The 19863-nt window shown below is 37.4% G+C and overlaps 1 protein-coding gene across 3 annotated transcripts in view; it reads left to right on the top strand.

Moving 5' to 3' along the window:
• LOC111864924 (arginine/serine-rich protein PNISR) overlaps positions 1 to 19863 on the top strand; it is a 43918-nt gene that overhangs the window by 176 nt on the left and 23879 nt on the right. For 2 of the 3 annotated variants that reach the window (XM_023852545.2, XM_023852546.2), the window contains exons 2-6: positions 3416 to 3528; positions 5760 to 5969; positions 8093 to 8340; positions 10592 to 10781; positions 15980 to 16185. In XM_023852545.2, the coding sequence (XP_023708313.1) occupies positions 3453 to 3528; positions 5760 to 5969; positions 8093 to 8340; positions 10592 to 10781; positions 15980 to 16185 (930 nt within the window). In that variant the 5' untranslated portion in view covers positions 3416 to 3452. Of the gene's footprint in view, positions 1 to 20; positions 281 to 3415; positions 3529 to 5759; positions 5970 to 8092; positions 8341 to 10591; positions 10782 to 15979; positions 16186 to 19863 lie in introns of those variants that run through there. The other variant, XM_023852548.2, reaches the window with a different exon arrangement.

The raw sequence follows: 19863 nt of genomic DNA on the forward strand, positions 1-19863 counted from the left end.
ATCAATGCGTTATATCTTTATGCTTGTGTGTGTGTGTGCGCTTGATGTGAATATGGCTTCCATTTAGAAGCTCATCCAAAGTTAAAAAAGGAAAATAAATGATCTCGGGGTTGTGTTGGTGCTTCTGACGTCGTATAACATTAAAAAAGTCATCCTATTAAAAATGAAGACAACTTCTATCATATAGTGAAAACAAAAATCCACGTTTACTAGTACCTGTTGGGTTTAGTGTTTCTTTCACAAATATGTATTTGTAGGACATTGTACACTACATAGATGTGTAAGTAAGGCTATGTAATGAAAAGACGCAGGAGTAACATTTGGGAATATTTATACGCAAGTGTGTTCAGTTTATTACAATTTATGATAATCGCATTTATTCTTAGGTTCTTAAGTTCTGTGTAAGGGCTAGATTTTGGGTACTGCATGCACGTAATTAGTATGATTTTATTTCATGCAGATTCATGATAATGCACAGCTACTGCTTCATCGAGAAACCTAACATTGTTAGCACAGAAATTCATATTCTTATGGTAGTATTATTTTGAGTAAATAAAGACTTGTCTGTGCTATAACAAACTCTTAAAACCATGTCATATTCTTTTGGCTTGTAACACAGTGAAAAATCTGAAGCATGTCTGATAAGTCCCTAAATAAAAGGAATACAGCCTAAACTGCTGCTAAATTTTCCATGAACTTTTCCTTCTCTTGCATTAAGTTAAGGATATGATTTTCCCATTGAAATATTTGATAGATATTTTGTTTGCCTTCCTGTACATATATTCATAACATTCCTTTGTTCCTAAATGACTGATCAGCATTTCAGTTTATATATAATTGTTTTTGTCATATGTGTGTGCATCTGCACATAACAATATAAAGTTAATGGAGCTTTACAATATGGTGATCATGTAGTTGAGCTTAGATTCATTTATTAATAGACCTAATATGGATTTTAGATGTGATGAGCTGGGATAGCACAGTCAGTATAGTGACTGGCTATGGGCTGGATGACCGAGAGGTTGGAGTTTGAGTCCTGGTAGGGTCAAGAATTTTCACTTCTCCATGTCGTCCAGACAGGCTCTGGGGTCCACTCAACTTCTTGTACAATGGGTACCAGTGGCTCTTTCCTGGGGTGTAAAATGGCTGGGGCGTGAAGCTGACCACTCACCTCAAACTAGTGCTGAGGTGAAGAAAATGTGGATCCATACATCCACTCCCACAAATGCCTTTATGGCGTAGTGCTTAGTTAAGCACAGGGACAGCTTTACCTTTTACTGGACCTAACTCAATCATAATGGATGGAAAAAGAATACTTAGTTAACTTTGCTGGTACAGCTACAGATGTCTGCTGATATGTAGTTTAACTGTATTAAAACATGAAATATACAGTTTGTTTATTGTTTGTTTAAGCTTGACATAAAGGCATTTATATGCTTTCATGCAGTGTTTTACTGACTGGTTCTCTAGTTCTCACTAGTTCCTTCCCACTAAGAAAGGTACAGTCAATTTCAGGGTAAATGTGTGACTATCAGGGCATAGGTCTAATTCTAATTATCAGGCAGAGATTTTCCACATCTGAGTAGAGTAACAAGGTCTCACAATATTAAAGTATCATGGCTAAGTATGTACCTACTCTACTAAAGTTCAGATAGGCAGGGGAGGGTTGGATGCCTTCTAAGTCTGAGTCAGAATCAGTTGCTAGGAGTTTTCTCAGAGTTTTTATAACTGTCTCTTACACCACAGTATCTCTTAGACCATTCTGCTCCCACAGTCTTCTTCTTGCTTGCTCTGTTTCAATATCACAGCTTGCTCCATTGTAACAGCATACAGTGAACTGTATTTAAAGAAGAAGCTGTTAGTAATACATGTGTATTTTCTCTCTTAATTAAATTCTATAATTACTTATTATTATTTTTGGGGGGGGGCCACCAAGACATAGCTATCCTGACTTCTTCTTCTTCTCCTACTCCTCCTACTCCCCCCTTCTTCTTCTTCTTCTTCTTCTCCTCCTCCTTCTCCTCCTCTCTCTCTCTCTCTCTCTCTTTTTTTTTTTTTTTTTTTCTCNTTTCCCTTGGTCCCTTCAGTCAGAATTCCAAGGTAGTACCTCAGTTTAGGCTGACATTTTCCTTCCACATCCCTTCCAATCCGTTATTCACAGATCATCGTATCATTCACAACGCTGTGAAATAAATCACAAAAGCAATTTGTGGAACTACGTGTTCTTGAAGAACCTGAAACATATAGAGAGATATGTGCTACGCATGCAGACACTAATTTTTTAACTATACATATAGCCATACTATAATGTTTCGACATCTGAAGTCATCAAACACATGCATTTTTTATGTCAGAATTGAACAATGTGGGGTTAACAGTCTGTAGAGGCATAAGTAATTGGTCACTGTGATGAAATATATGATTTTCATATGTTCCTGATGATTATTTTGTCTTTATGATTTCTGACATATTTTCTGTTATATTGATATGATAGTGTTTTATTTTATGTTGGCAAGTTGGAGAGTCAAGAGTGAAGTGGTAGAATTGTGAAACTGACTGCTCACCAAGATTTAGAATGCTCGCTCTCTATATGTGTTCAGAATTTGGTGTTCAAGCAGCAGTAAAATGTGTGAGATTTCAGGTTTTTTTGTTGAAGAACTGACCTTTTTAGTGACAGTGTGTTACTTATCATTGTAATTAACATAATGCTCATTGAAAATGCTGTATGCAAGGCTGCCTCTGTGGTCTAGTGGTTCAGAGTTCATGGCTACAGATCCATAGGTCCCAGGTTCGATTCCTGGCGCTACCAGATTTTCTGAGAAATAGTGGGTTTCGAATGGGGTCCACTCAGCCTTGTGAGGATAATTGAGGAGCTATTTCAAGGAAATAGCAGCTCCGTTCTAGAAAACCGAGATTAACGGCAATGGGGAACTGTTGCACTGACCACGTGACACCCTCTATCCACAAAAGTTGGTACTAACTTCATCAACAAGTGGTGGTTGCTCGGTCAGTATAGTTCACTTGCGGACTACAGGTCACGTAATTTGTTTGTTTTTTTTTTTTTTTGCTGTGTGCAAAGTAATTAGTACTTTACTATATTGTCACCTTTTTTGACAGCATGCAAACTGTACTTTTGACAGTGATTTCATTAGTGGTGTTATGTAATGTGAACTTTAGTAGAAATAAGGGAACATGGATATTCCCCTACCTTCAAGCAAGGTATAATCACTTATGATAAAAGTATAGTGATTCAAAATCCATGAAGCCCTAGGTCCAAAGCTTACTGGATAAGAGGTCTCGTTCTGGGTATGCTCTGATGCTGTGAAGATATATTGAGGAGTCCCTGTCATGTATTTGCTGTTGTATGAAATTAATTAAGTGATATTCACCTGTTACAATGAACTTTACATTTCAGGTATATCTCTAAAGTAAGGTAATAAAGATTTATCATCATGTGGTCGGGTGATCCGCAGTATTCCCAATGGGCCCTGAACCCATCGACATACCAGAATGTGTCCCACGAGGAAGGTATGCAACTCTATCAATAAGATTTTCAGTCTGAAAATGTTACATCGTGTATGAACTTCATGATAATAACGTGATTATACAACAAAATAATTCTTCCTAACTAAATTCTTTTCCTTAATTTTGTAGTAGTGGGGTGGTTATGAGTGTAATGAAGGTTTTATGTCCTTTCCTGTACAGTGTTCTTTTTTTGGGGGGGGAAGTTTATTAGAGCAAAATATATGATTTTGAGGTGATGATAATTATTTTAGCATATAATGTTATTCTCAAGACCGCCTCTGTGGTTTGATGGTCGGAGTTCCTGGCTACAGATCCAGAGGTCCTGGGTTCCATTCCCTGTGCTACCAGATTTTCTGTGAAGTAGTGGGTCTGGAATGGGGTCTACTCAGCCTTATGAGGATAGTTAAGGAGCTGTTTCAAGGAAATAGTGGCTCCAGTCTAGAAAATTGAGATTAATGGCCATGGGGATCCAGTGCGCTGACCACATGACACCCTCTATCTGCAAAAGTTGGCACTGACTTCGCTGATAAGCGGTGGTCGTTCAGTCAGTATAGTTCGCTTGCAGATTTGGAATTGGCTTGAAAGTATATATGATGGTGTACTTTGGTACAGACTATGTTTAATCTTTTGGTGCTCTTACCCGTTGGAAAGTGTTTGTCATGTTGGTGCAGAGTTCGGTTTGACTTTTATAAAAAAAGCAGCTGTTTGACTGGAACTAGCTGAGTGTCTTGTTCAAGTGTTGGGGTTTGGTATTAGCCCTATACACTCTTCAAGGTGTATTATCTGTTAGAAAAGTGGGGTTACCTCTAGTGTTATAATATTGGTTAGTTTAGAAGTTATGAGTGAGAGACAGAGAAATAATTTATGGTAATGTTATTACTGTAAATGTGCAATAAAATAAAATACTGTATATGAGGTTGGTTTGAGGTTGACCTGGAGTTTTATTTAACAAAAAGAATATTTGTGCAGGCCAAACTCTCAGTCTTTTTGAAGATATTCTCCCTTTACACTAATATCGTTACCATCGTTCCGCCAAGTTACTGGTTCCAGCTGTGTTAAAGAGTTTAATTCTGACTGTAGCCAATTAGGACACCATGTTTGAGTTCATCAGGTTTGAAATTTCTGTCCTCCTGGCTGCACTTTCAGTGGTCCAAACAAATGAAAATCACTGAGGCTAAGTGAGGGCTGTAAGGAGGGCGGTTCATTATTTCTCGGCCCATTATTGCCGCTGTAATCATCAGTTTTGCCATATTTGGACAGCATTATCATGCAGTATGATGATTTTATATGACAGTTTCACAGGTCTTTTCTTCCACATTACTTGGTGCACTTCACTGAGAAGCAAGATGCTGTAATACTGTACATTAATTGCTACACTGTGTGGAAGCAAATCAACATAAATCACTCCTCGTGAATCCCAAAATACACTTGCTATGATCTTAACAGCTGACTGCTGTGTCATAATTTTTTTGATGATGAAGATCCTTGTAATGTCTTTTCATGCTGGACCACTTCGGCTCTGGAGTGAAGACTCGTCAGGAGTCAGTTTTCATTTTAAATGTGTTTCCTTCCGGTTCAAACTGTTACAGATATTTGGCAGACAAGGCAACATGCTGCACCTTCTTGTTGAATGTTAATATCTTTGGGATCAAATCAAATCATTGTTCATAGATAATTGTTCCTACACTTCCAATATGTATGCCACTGTTTGATGCAATATCATGCACTGTGATTTGCTTGTTTCCCACTATCGGCTGTTTGATGCCGCAAATGTTCACATCGCATACAGCTCTTTGCTGAACGTGAACATGTGATAGGTTCAAGTCTTCTTTATGGCCTTCAGGAGACTTATCTTTCCAATCATAGACACTTGCACATGACAGGGTCTCTTCCCATAATCTGATTTAAACTAGAAATAATTTGTGCTGGTTTCATTTTCTCCTTCACTAGAAATCTGATGATACAGTGCTGTTCTACACTAAGAGTGACAAGGTCTGACACTGTCTTATATTAGCTGTTATTCACTGGAGCAGTGCACGTGGCCACCTGCAAGACATTGATTACAGTGTTGCCACCAGCTGTCCATAGAGGAGTTATTTTTCTGGAGTTCACATCTTCAGGAAAATAATGAAATCCAAGTTGACTGTGAACCAGCCCTGTATTTTTAATGAATATGGACAATTATCATCTCTTTGTCAGATTTTTATAATGAGGATATTTAATTTATGGAACAGTTGATTGGGCAGCTTTAGCACAGCAGTGGATCCAGATGAAGGAAACACTTCCTGCAGATCAGATTCCACCTGCTCCACCACCACCGCCCATTGGAGACAGAGTAGAATCTGGAGAAAAAAAGAAAGATTTGGAATTGGAAGGAGGGGAGGCACCTATGGATATGGACACCAAAGATGAGCCAGAAAATTCAAGTTCATCTAATACTCCAGGTGGAGTAATTTAAATTATAAATTGTAGCTGTATCTATGGAAATGTGATTGAGTCAGGTGTTTATAAAGTCCTGTCTAATTTGTAAGGGGGAAAGTTACAAAAACGACTCTCACTTTTTGGGAAATGTGTTCTGCATGCAGTTGAAAGATTTATACTTTGCAGGGATGCTATAAGTAGTAATAGGAGTCGGTATAGTGAAGGACTACGGGTTGGACAACCAGGGTTCGATTCCCAGCCGGAGCAATATTTTTCCCTCCTCCACAGCTTCCAGACTAGCCCTGAGGCCCAGTCAGCATCCTATCCAATGGATACCAGGAGCTCTTCCACCAGGGGTAAAGGAGCTGGGATGTGAAGCTGACCACTAACCTTCATCTAGTGCTGAGGTCAAGATTAGTGGAACTGTACCTCCACTCTCCCATATGTCTTCATGGCTTAGTGCTTAATTAAGCACAGGGACAACTTTACCTTTTTTTATGGATACTGATAGTGCTCATATAGAATCCTGCGATGAAGTTTGTTTAGCAAATGTGCCTCTGTTTACAGATGATAGGTTTTGTATGAGATTTGATACTGGGGAATTTATGGGAAAATTTCAAGCCATAATCAGTTTTATTTGGATGATACAATTTGATGCATACTGTAAATGAAGATCTACATCTCAGGCATATCTTACTAAATATTTATCAGAGAAAAATGTTCCAATCAAACGTTAATAGAGAAAAATTAGTCATACCTTTCTTGACTACTGTGCTTTTCCTGTAATTCTTAACAGTTTTTAAGATAGTTGAAATGGAAGCTGTGTAGGATTTACAATAAGTAACAAATTATAAAAGAATTTTATCTCATTTTAATTGAAAAGAAGACTACAGCATATGGTTTTTTTAAAATGACTTGGAACAGTGAAACAGTGTAGCAGTTTCGACACAATCTTAATTGAATATCTGTAAAAGAAAAACACCTGAAGATGGCCGTTTGAGGCCGAAACATGTAGTGTTAGAGAGTGTATTGAAGTGCAAAATAAAAAGTGTTGCAATTTAGACGGATTATAGACAAATGGACCCTAATAGATCCAACTTATGTATCTTCCAAGGTACATTATAAGTGTCTGCAGAATTATGGTCAAAAGAGAAGCTGTGATCAAGAAATTGGGTCCGTGGTGTCTTTGCTGAGTCCAAACTAAAGGTCATTTTCATGACCTTCAGATTTTTTCATTGCATCAAAAGTTCAGCTTTTGGACATCGTAAAATATTATACATACTTGAATGCTTGCAAAGCCTCAAAGTGCAACTTCATGAATACTTTCTTGTTTCTGAATGAAGGTAGACCAATTGAGAAACCCCTTATTGGATGCTGATAATGTCATATGTCACCTGACATCAAAGGAGCTTGAGAGCATAACAGAATTTTCACATGACAGCTCTGTAAAGCTAATCTTCACCCAGAAGCATCTGGCAGACCTCCGGCTACACATTCGTTCTGAGTGTCCAAAACTATCCAGTAAGGTTGTGAAATACATGATATCTTGTCCCATAACGTATTGTGACATAATGGCTGATAAGCTGGAGTAATGGAATATGTAGACATGGTCGTTGCTAGGTAACAACATGCTAAATGTGTGTCTGTCAACAGATGTGCATACAACAATAAAAGAACTGTTGGAAACAGTGTTGTCTATGCTGTCTGCTGAGCAGTTTGTTTGCATGCCACAATGTTTCAAAACCCTGACAGGGCTTTGTGGACACACTGTATAAATGTCTCCTGTAGACTCTGATGCTTGCATATATACTACTATTCTTCAAATGTATATATTCGTTATTGTGATGAATGAACTGTGAATTCATTTGCAACAATTACTGATTTTGTAGTAGTCTTTTGTCATTATGTAGTTTATCAATTAGCAGAGCTGAAATCCATATCTGTTAGCATGCAGGGGTATGCATTTCTTTTTTATTTAGGAAGTGGTCCTCATACTTGAAAAAGTTGGGAACCACTGGTCAGAGATGTGTGAAATTAGGATTTTGACTGTTGTATATTTGTTATAACCAGTAATAAAGAATGTTCTCCAATACTTTAATGCCAGTACTGTGGTAGTTCATGTACACTGTAAAATTTTCTGTTTCAGAAACTAATTCTTGGGGAACATGGCCTAATTGGCAGCAGTGGGGCTGGAATTGGGGTACATCAGGGGGCATAGTGCCACCAGGAGGTGTTCCTCCACCCAGTCAGGCTCTTGTCACAGGGAAAGGATCTTCATCTAGTGGTTCAGTGGGAGTACCTCCGTATGGTTTCCCGCATGGTTCTCAAACATATGGCAGTAGCACAGGGGTATATGATTATAATCGTGCCCCCGGATCAGAACATTATGGTCAGGTAAGTCATATCACCTTAGCTTAACTACATGCATCTTGTTCTGTCACAATGTATGATATATATGTAAACAGTATATATTCATTTAGATGTTTGTTGTTTATTTTATTGTGAAGACACAAATTTTCTTATATGGTTCATCCTGTCATGGCCATCATCAGACGTTTCATCAACATTAATTTGAAACACCGTACAGATTCACGATACATATGTCTGTATAACAATATAATATTTTAAATTATAGTCAAAGGGAAAACTTGAAGTTAATTGAAACTTAATTACATCAAGATTTATTACTAGTGGTTTAATTAAGCACATTCCAGTTGTCAGGAGCCGTGTGTTTGTATCCATACGTCATATCTCTATGTGGTGACATTAGTCTATCATAGTGCACGCTATGCGACAAACTGAATCACCACATAAACATGGTGGTACTTCACATTGCTGTTATACAGAAACCTCCTCTACTTTTGAACATAAAGCTACAAGTTTTGAGCTGTCAGACTGTGAAACTTCTGTTAATGTTGCGGATAGTTTTTTTACCGCAGATTTTTAAATTTATGGTGATACATGTGTTTGCCATTGGTTTCTTGGCAAGGCAAGTAGCCATGATATGTGTACTAGAGCCAGATTTGAAGGGTTAAGCAGGGAGGCAGTTGTAACTTCTGTTACAAGTGTGCAGAAAAAATTGAAATAAATTCCAAAACCACACCAAACTCAAAGCAAGGGATACACAATACCAGTTACGTTAACTTCGTCATGGTATAGTATGTTTGGTGTCCTACAAATAATTTTGTAGCTTCAGGTACTTGGAGCAAAAGCGGGTTAAATGTCATCCCCCCCCTCCCGGTTTACATGTCCTAAACATACAAGAATATACTACCATAGTCAATAACTTCGTGGAATGGCCGCAAAGCATCATATGGGAATTTACTGCCAATATGTTTCAGCAATGTTTAGACAGCTATATCAATGTTGGCAGACTTGCATAGCATCCAACGGCAACTATTTTGAGGGCCGATGTGGATCTGTGTAAGTGTATATGAATACCTTGTAATATGATGTGATAAAACCACATTCCACGAACTTAATGACTCTACCATGTATATACATGAAACATACTTGTTTTTGGTTTGTTTATATTTGTGTATGATTTTTTTATTCGGAATTATTGCCCGGTTTACTCCTGTTTCCATTTTGTGGAAATGTAATCTTGTAGAGCACTTTTATACCTATTTATGATATGATGTGCTTAAGTAATTAAGCCCTATGCCATGAAGATACAGGGGGATTGGAGGTATAGTTGCACCATTCTTGACCTCAGCACTATATGAAAGTTACACAATTTAGATTATTTACAGTAATAGAATTCCTTCACTTACTGCATTTAACCATCAAACACCAAAATAATTCAGAGATTCCAGTCTGAAGTGTTGTGCTTAATAACCAACACACCTTGGTATGTCTTCAACTTTACTGTCCATTATAAAGCCATTACAGTTCCGCTACAGGACCTGTGAGAGTATCATTAGTGGATGATTTCTCTTCTCAACACACCAACGTAGAGCATATTTACTTATTACTCCATAAAATTGAGAGCAGATTGTAAATATGCAATTTAAATGTTAATAAAAAAAACCTACTGCATTTGAAAGGAATATTACAGTGTGAAATAAGGTGCTTGGCACAGTGAAATGTTAGTTATTGAACTTGTATATTGTATCGTTCCTTTCCAGTTCAAATCCCCCTTCTTTTTCTGGCTGTTTCCTTGTACTCGTTGGATCTTCCAGTACAGTCTGCAGGTGAATGTACTTGCCACCACTTTTGTTGACTATCGCCTATGAATTGGACATGTTAATGTCCATGTTAATGTTATAAATGGCAGAATATATTGTAATATTACTTTTTCATTCTGTTTCTTGTTGTACAGCCTGTCACATTTTAGTGATCAGTTTGTTGCCCTAAGATCATCTTATTGCCATCTTCTTGGTACTCCACATGGTTTATCCATAAACATTTTGCATGCATTTACTGTCTGTTGTAATATAATTTGTTATTGTGTTGTGTGATATTTGCGTTTCTTCAAGAAAGATGGATTTGTATCTTCAATCAGCGAGCACAAGAACCAGTGGAAAATTCAAATTCAGTGTTGCTTTTTCCAGTTTGATTTTCAACAGGATTGGAACATTTATGTAATTGTCAAATTTATGGTGCTTTGACTGGAAAGGAGGGCTATATACATTCTGTTTTTTAGGTTATGGCTAGTGGCTACTGGACACCAGGCGGCCCAGCAGATACAGGTGGTGTACCCCCAGGTCCTGAAACTGATCCATCTCCCTTCATTAGGCATAACCGACATGACTGGAGGAGGAATAACCGTTCCCATGACCGTATACGAACAACAGAGAAGTCGGATGACGAAGAAGATACAGTTCCTGTTCTAGGTAGATTGGATCACCATTTCATATTACTCAGTTTAGATTTCCCCCGATTTAACATTCAGTATACAGCTAAATCCTATCAAAGTATTCCCACATTTAGTTATTTCCCGCATTTAGTGAATATTTTTCTGGTTCCAGCTGGAGCCCAGCATAAGTAGTCTATTATTTTTCTGCATTTAGTGATCTTTGATTTAGTAAAATCCCACATTTAGTTTAAGAAACTTTGACCTTCCAGAACTCATTCCTGAACTTAGTGTGACTTTGGTTAAAGCAACAGTTGATATTTATATTTCTCTCAAATGGAAATTTTTAGCGGCCAACTATAATATGACTATGTGGCAAATCAGTCACGTATTGTAGATGTATGAAAGCCATGTTACTTATGGAATTATACTTGCCTTGATTCTTGGCTGAGGTTCTTTCAGTGTTTATTTCATATATTTAAGCATCCTGTTGCACTATACACTTCTATATGTAATACAAATGTCGTTGTGAATGCAACAATTTATGTGGTTGTAGATCTTTGTCTTTTCTTCCTCTACACTACATGTTTTGGCTGTAATTGGCCATCAGGTGTATTTTTCACCATATAGCTGTCACACTGCACACAGTCCAAAATCTAAAACATCAGCCTGTCAGTTTTGTTTTAAAATCTCGCCAACACACGCATGTCAGTTTGATTTTAGAATTACAGTTTAAAATTTAAAAGTTGATTTGTTTATTGTTTATAATTGTAAAATTTAAAGTTTTAAATACCAGGGACACCTGCTCTTGTCTACATGTGCTGCAGCGGCTATTTCTTGTTTTCAGCACCGTTCATATATTATTCTGTGCAGGCTCCCTGTGTGTGTGTGTGTGTGTCGCTGGTCATGTTTAATACTTTAATACTTTTTATTTCATATTCTTTCATTATTTTAGAAATTAATTTGATGTTATTATGTAATTGTATTTATTTGCATAGAAACAGTTACCCTGTTTCAGTTTTTATTTTATATTATGTAACTACACTTGTAAATAAATTGCTTTACCTTAGTTATATACAGTAAGTCTCAGAAGAAGATGAGTTTCATCATGTAATTTTGTATAACTCCCATTTGGCAAAGACCCTGATTTAGTGTAATAGAAGTTATTCCCACAGATATTTATTATAGAGATTTCACTGTATGTGATCCTAGGTGAGTTATTTTTCTGTTCAATGTGCCCCATGTAAAATCTTCTTAACATAATGTTCACACACATCGTTAACTTAGAGACAAAGTTAGTGAAGTTGCGAAGGACCGAGGTTCATGCTCTGTAATGTGATGGTGTATAACTTCAGGATGCACACCATGTTTATACAGAATGGAATAAGTTTTTAGCGCCATATTTACTGGAATACCTTGTTCTTTAATAATGTCATGTGTCACAGTGACTAAAGAAAGGTTTCGGATTGGTAATTGTATTTATTGGATACTTACAGGTTGTAACTACAAATAATTATAACAGTGTTACTGACTTTCACACTACAGAACACTCCACCCTACTCACATCAGTCTGTCTCCTCTAGTCTTCACGAATTTATAACACGGACTATAAAAGTCTCACTAACTCACACACTCCCGATGTCGCTGTGCTACAGAACACATAGTCTTCAAATCATACATTAAATCTTCATAGGCTGACTTCTTGTACTCTTCTGTACTCCTCAAGCTTACTATTATCCTCTGGTTTGTGTGCTTCTGCCGCTGCTACTCATAACTGCTTTGAACCCTCCTGGACTCTTACTTATATAGCTGAGGAACAGACATGCATCACAGGAAGCACATGTCATGTGATCACTATCCAGCCAGTCCCACGCACACTGCACAAACATACAGAAAACACGTCACGTGACCGCTACCTACTGTTATGTGACATCACTGCGGACATGGAAAATACAGCTTCCTCTGTTGCATGTTGGACTGTGTTTACAGAACTGTTGCCTGGCAACGCATTGATCAAATCTGATACAGTAAGATATGTGCTGTATTGTGAGAAACCAAGTATTGCTATCACATTGCGTACTGGTGGTATTTTTCTTAAGTGGTATCTTATAGTAAATGATGTGATTTGCTGTTATATTTGAAACACATAAATATGAAACTGTAATGAAACAAAATGTAATTTAGTGAAGTTCAGCCATTTTTGTAAGACAGCTTTTATGTTAGATAATTTGCCTAAGTCTTTGTTGGCTGAAAGTTGCGTGGTTTAGAAATGGCTTATGCCTGTATTATCATCAGTAGATGTTTCTGGAATATCAGTCATCAGGGCTGATAAGCAAAAGTTCTGCTGAAAAGTTACAGTAAAACGTTAATTTTGTATCAGTTAATTAAAAGCACTTGTTAATTTAAAGTAAATGAAACTTCCCTGCTTAAAGTTTGTAATTTGTAATGTTTTCTACACTGCTTAATTCAAAAGTGGTTACTTTTCAATTTGATACTGCATTTCATTCCAGTAGTTGTGCTCTCCTAAAATTCTTTCAGCTATGGAAGTGTGACTGTAATCTGGAGCTTGTGGCCAGTAAGAATAGCCAGTCTTTTTATGGGTCACAGCCATTCATAACTGCATGACAACACTGCTGCTGTTTAGTATGGGTCAGAAAGAATAACTGTTGTGTTAGGGGCACATCAATTTTGCACAATAGATATTCATTTTTAGTCCATCCACTTGTGTGAAACATAAGTGAGAAGGAGAATAGATACTTGAAAAAGACAACTGTTGAAGAACAGGAAGTGATTAAGGAAGTCAATAAAAGAAATAAGAGTGAAATAGCACAAGTATATGGGATCCCTGTCCCCCTCCCTGTTCTTATATCTAAATAGTCTGAATTCAGTTGAACAAGAAGTTCTCTAATGAAGTGATGTTTGAAAATAGATGAGAATAGCAGAGAGTCAGTGAGCAGAGGAATATCCTACACGAAATGAGAAAGTGGAAGGCTAATTGGTTGGTCATATCTTACGCAGTAACTGCCTTCTAAAAGAAGTTATTGAAGGAAAGATAAGAGGTGCAGATAGAAGTGACAAGAAGACGTAAGAAGATGCTGGATGACCTTGGGGACAGAAGAGGATATTCTCATTTGAAGGAGAAAGCTCTAGATCACATTAAGTGGAGGAACTGTTTTGGAAGAGACTGTGGATCTGTCGTCTGACAGATTACTAATGAATGAATGAGATGGTGCTAAAAATGGTGGTATGGGGAATGAACTGTTTGAATGGTTTTTCAATTCTAGCATAAAATTATTGCAGTGGATGGTCATACAGAAAAAAGGTAAAGCCCACAAAATTGCACTGAAGATGGACATTGAATTTAAATGTTTCAGTATTTCGAAGAGTGGTGGGCCATATGGCAAGCCATAAATGGTGAAGGTGCTACTGCTGATATCGAGTTCTCAGAGAAATGGTGTGAAAAATGTGAGACCTATTATTGCACAATGTGCTCCAAAGGACATTTTGAACATGGACAAAACTGCTGTGTACAATGCATAGTCAAAGAAAACACTAGCTTTAAGTAAAAAACGTTCCAAGGACAGAAAGGGTATAAGAAACAGAGCGACGGTTCTGTTGTGTTATAATGCAGTACTGCATGCTTTGATTGTTGGAAACTTTAAAAAGCACATTACCTAAAAGGCTTGAAGCACTATCCTTGCGACTACAAATCTTCTAAGAATGCATGGGTAACTGGAAAGCTATTTAGGGAGTCAATTTTGAAAGGAAAATGGCTCACCAAAACTGGGATTCCCATATAATACCAGATCAGTCTCTTTCAAGGGTCTTAATCTGAAGCATGTACGTGTTGTATTTGCTGCCAAACACCATTTATATGCAACCATTTGACTAAGGGATTATCTGTTGCATGAAAAGAATGTATTAAGAGAACCTTGTGAACTCTCTGTTACAAGAAATCAACAGTAATGTTTCTGCAGTAGACATTAAGAAATGGAATATCTCAGATGCCATGCATAGTGTTATCATGTTATGGGAATCATTGATTCCTGTAGTTACCTAGAACTGCTTTGTAAGATGTGGTTGTTGGCACTTTAAGTGGCATTAGCTTGGAAGCAGATAGAGGGAACAATGGATGGGTGGGATTTCAAGGTCATATGGATTGTCTTAATAAGTTTAATGGGTTTCTCAGTGTTGACAAATTGATTCCAACCACCAGTGATCAGAAGAAAAGTTTGGACAGCTGCAGCTGCAATCATGTCGGAACTGAGTGAGAAGAGTAGATGCAGGAAATGCATTTGCTTCCAGTGCTCCCAGGTTGCAAATATGCATTAATGGAGAATGCCATCTTCTGGGATTGGGCACCATGTAGATATTGTGTAACCCGAAATTTCGGAGGAACATATCACCTCCATCTCCAGGTTCCTCCAAAACTTCGGTTTACACAATATCTACACGGCACCACATCCCAGAAGACGGCATTCTTCATAGTCACAGCCATGTAAATCTCAAATCTTACATGCATTAATGGCTTTGTCACTGTTAGACTGTATTATAAATTTATGTGATGCTGATGAGAAAATTGTTAATGCTATGGATGAAGATTTTGTATGAAAAATGTATAAGAACACTCTGAAACAAAAGCCAGTCATAGTTTAAGAACCAGTTAACCAAGATCAAAGCTAAATGTGAATTACTGTTTTCAGGCTTGCATTTTTCTGCAAATAAATGAAAGAATAAAGAGATCTTCTGGTAGATAAACAATTGTAGCTTGCAACATAACATTAGGGACTACAGCTTCCCAGGCACTTCAAATTAACAAGATTTTACTGTATGAAAAGTGCATAAAGTGGAGAGATTGATCTTTTATTGTCAACAGTTCTTCCACTTTCTATGTGATTTCCTATGATTTTGATGGTAGAGGTGAAACCTGCAGTATATATTGCAAGAACCTTGTATTTCATATGAAGAAATTACATTATCTCTTATTGCACCTTTAAAGAAAAGAAAAATTGTGAATTTTTTTGCATGGAAATTTGGCACTGAATTGGTTGTATGTAATGGTTTTTTAGTTTGATAATTTTCAAAATTTTTATATGAAATCACCTGAGGCATTAGATCTCTTTCACTCTAAATGGGACCAGATGTATGTCATTTTATACATATTTCAGTGAACGTGTAATGGAATTAAAGCACAATTCCGAATCTCAGTTAATGAAAGTAATGCTCTCATGTTTCCAGATGCTGCAAAGAGGAGACAATTACCTGCATGGATCAGGGAAGGCTTGGAGAAGATGGAAAGGGAAAAACAAAAAAAGATTGATAGAGAAAGACAGATAAAAGAAAGGGAAGACTATTTGCAAAAGAAAAGAGAAGAGGAGGTGAATGCAATTAATGAATTAGAAAAAAATAGTGGACAACCAGTGATTCCAAAGAAAAGCAAATTTGTGAGTAGTTTAGCTTTGTAGATGTACTTGCTTATCATTTCACTGCTGTCAAAGAAAAATATGTTAGGTGGCTGTTCTTCAGCTGAAACTGACCTGAGTGTGCAGAACTTGTGTGTGAGTGAAATATCTCAGTTCTGTTCATATTAAGTATTATTTTATTAACCTCTTAAACACAGTTTGTATATAAGATAAGAATTTATTACCTCTTTGTCTTTCCTCTAATATTTCTAAAAGCTAAATATATGTCAGAGCACACTGTATTTTGCTTAGAATGGTTGTGTCTACAACATGCAGAACTTTTCCTGCTTGACAGAATCATACCATCCAGGGGCAGCCCATCATGAAGGTCATGAGATAATGGGCCCCATGAACAGATATCATGCCTTCTCTCTACAACTATTGGACCAACAGTTAGAGCACTCATAGAAATCCATGTGTATTTGTATTTTCCACACTTTTTGAATATCTCAGTCTTCCTACAGGCAATGAATAGTGCACGTATACTGTGAGAAAAGCAAATGTTAACATTTTAGTTTCTTGCGAGCTTAAGATTGTGTGATCAGTACATGCATCGGTGTTTGAAGTTGCAAGTTTGCAACACGAATGCTGTTTAAAGTTCATTAGAAACTCCACATAAATGCTGTGCTATATCATAGGCATGTGTGAGTTTTGAATTTCCAAGATTGAAATGAAAAAATAAATTTCTTGATCTCAGTTTGAACATAATTTTAAGTTAGACTTGAAACCAAAAGAAATAATTTTAAGTCTCAGACTTAGAGAATTTCCTGATAACAGCATTTGCTTTGCACATCAGGGTTTAATATCCAGAGGGAGTATTGTCATATTTGGACAAGTTTTTCCCCCACCCTTCCCCTCTTTTAACAATTTGAAAACAGTCATAAGGTTGGGTAATGAATATTTGTGTAAGTGATTTGTAGTCTGTTTTAAGCTTTTAGCATGTTCATGGTGCAATTCACACTATCCTGCCATGAGAGTGGAAATTGAGAAAGCAAGATAGTCAGAAGTGTGTTTGAAGGTCAGAAGCCAAGAGCTACTGTGAGGTTGTCCAGAGTGCCAGGTTTGGAACAAATTAAATCATGAAATTTAGTGCAAATGAAACTTCCTTGCCAGGGGATCACAGCTCATGTCAACAGAAGAGCTAATAATGCTAAAAGGAATAATGTGTCAAAAAGTATCTGGCCTGGCTGTTGTGATTCATACAGGAAGACTGTAGTGATTAAATGCACAGAACTGTCAGTCAACTGAAGCATCAAGAAAGAACAGTGTCCTCTGGGGCAACTGTCTGAATGTGGAAACAACAGAAATAGGAAATAATGCCAGTGATTATCTGTGGTCATAAACATTGGGCAATGGAATGATGTGACTGTCATGACAGTGGAGTTGGCATCACATAACTACTACCCTATTTAATATTGAATTGAAACACAATACCTAAGGCACAGCTGCCTATGTGATTGATAATTAGTTTTGAAACTCAGAGATGGATGACTAAATGAACTGTTGGGGGATTGATTATGTGCTGTCTGGAATAGGAGGCCAAGATACCATTCAGAAAGCAAAGAATGTTTTTCCTGGATGCATTTGAAAGTCATTTAACATGGGATATCAGATCTTTGATTCATACAGTGACTACAGACCTTGTCTTCATACCTGGAGGTATGAGCATAACTACACATCAGTGATTAAGCTTTTTAAGGATCCACAGAGATATTGGGTTCTCGGACTTTATCCATCGTCCGGGTTTTTAAGATAACTAAGAAAAACACGATGTTTCGGAAACTGGCTCTGTTTCCGTCCTCAAGTGATTGAGGCTAGCTCTTTCTAAGGGACCCAACAGAATAGGTGTTTTCCCTCACCTGAGGATGGAAACAGAGCCAATTTCCAAAACGTCGTGTTTTTCTTAGTTATCTTAAAAGCGGCCTCCATACTCTAGAGGTAATGTTCCCACCAAATGACTCGTAGTACGCGGGTTCAAATACCCGGCGGAGGTCATCGAATTTTTAAGGGCGGAAAAATTCAGGGAACAAGTCCTCCAGGAGGGACTTTAAGCTGTGGGTCCCGTGTCGTAGCTTTACGGCACGTAAAAGAACCTCATATCTCCAAAGGAGGTCACTGAGCCAAATTACGGACGTTTCTCGCCCAACAGCAGCCTCTAATACCTCTGGTAGATGGGGGAAGCATTATAGATACCTCTCAGCTAGTAGAGCCGGTCTCGCGGGCTGGGCGAGACTGATGGTAAGCACCAGTACCGGTAGGATATAGAGACTGGTAGAAATCATAGAGGGAAGCACAATGAACCAATACAGGTCTAAGTGCATGGGGAAACCCACCCTCTTCAATAACTAACTAACTAGTTATCTTAAAAACCAGGACGATGGATAAAGTCTGAAAACCCAATACCTCTGTGTGTTATACACCATTGTCAGAATCCTATAGTAACTACTTTTTAAGGGTCATTTGAAACAATTTTAATAGCCCTTGGCAGAGGCCCATGTTCTGACACCACTGGGACAGTAAGGAAGCCCAGTACGAAAGAGCTGTGCCAGTGGATCAAGACATCATAGCAGCAGATCTCTCCAGAAGTATCATTGTAGGATATAAAGAGGTGCTGTATACCTGATGCTGCGAATAGAGTGGAGAGTGAGGAAGAACTTGAGAATCTTGGCAACAAACGTGAGAGTATGAGCTGTGAATATGAGGCAGAAGATGGGAATTGTGGAGATAATGAAGTTGAAAGAGACAGTAGGAATAGTGGAAAGAATGACATTGGTGAAGATGAATGAGGGTTAATGACTTCCAAAACGAAACTGAATAAGTGCCATGCATAACATGTTTTCTGATACAACCTCTTTAATAACCATCACAACACAACAAACATCAAGGTTAGTGCCCAGCTACAGCTCTGCTACATGTTTCGGCTATCAGTAGCCATCATCAGGCAAATACATGTTTAACACCACTGAACTGCAGTACTATTAAACTGGATACAATACTATTAAACATATAAAACACTTGACATTTAAAAACATATAAAACATTTGTTGTGTTGTGATGGTTAATAAAGAGGTTGTATATTGTAACACAACGGGATGCATGAAATGAAAAATGTTTTCTGATATTTGTCTTCTTTCACATGTTTCTAGTAAGAGTATGAAATTCATGAAACTACTTTTCTTTATGTGGTTGTCTTACGTTAGGAGTCATATTTCTTTTGGATAAATGCAATAAGAGACTGAAATTGTGACTGTTGTTGTAAATCATTACAGTGAAAAAGTTGGTCTGCTAGAGAAAATTCTCATTTTCGTCTCTGTTTTCAAAATTTTTACAAAATTCTTGTGTCAGTCTCGTTTTGAACTGATAACATCATCCTTGTGCCTGCATACTGGTGTAGGTAGCATTAATTTCAAAGGTGCTGTTACAGAAATGGAAAGTAATATAATTAAGGAAGGGTGATATTGCACGAACAGAAAATAAAATTTTAGTGCTGGTACTAAACAGATCCATACATAAGAAGAACTTGGTTGAGAAGTGTCATTCAGAATTTAAATACAGTTTCATTTTGGTTAAATGCAACATCTTTGTTGCTGTGATTATCAGAGAACCTACAGAAAGACAGGATTTTTTTAGTTGGCTGAGCCCAATATATAATAGAATCAG

Source organism: Cryptotermes secundus, unplaced genomic scaffold, assembly GCF_002891405.2.
Source record: "Cryptotermes secundus unplaced genomic scaffold, Csec_1.0 scaffold62, whole genome shotgun sequence".
In the NCBI taxonomy this organism is placed as follows: domain Eukaryota; kingdom Metazoa; phylum Arthropoda; class Insecta; order Blattodea; family Kalotermitidae; genus Cryptotermes; species Cryptotermes secundus.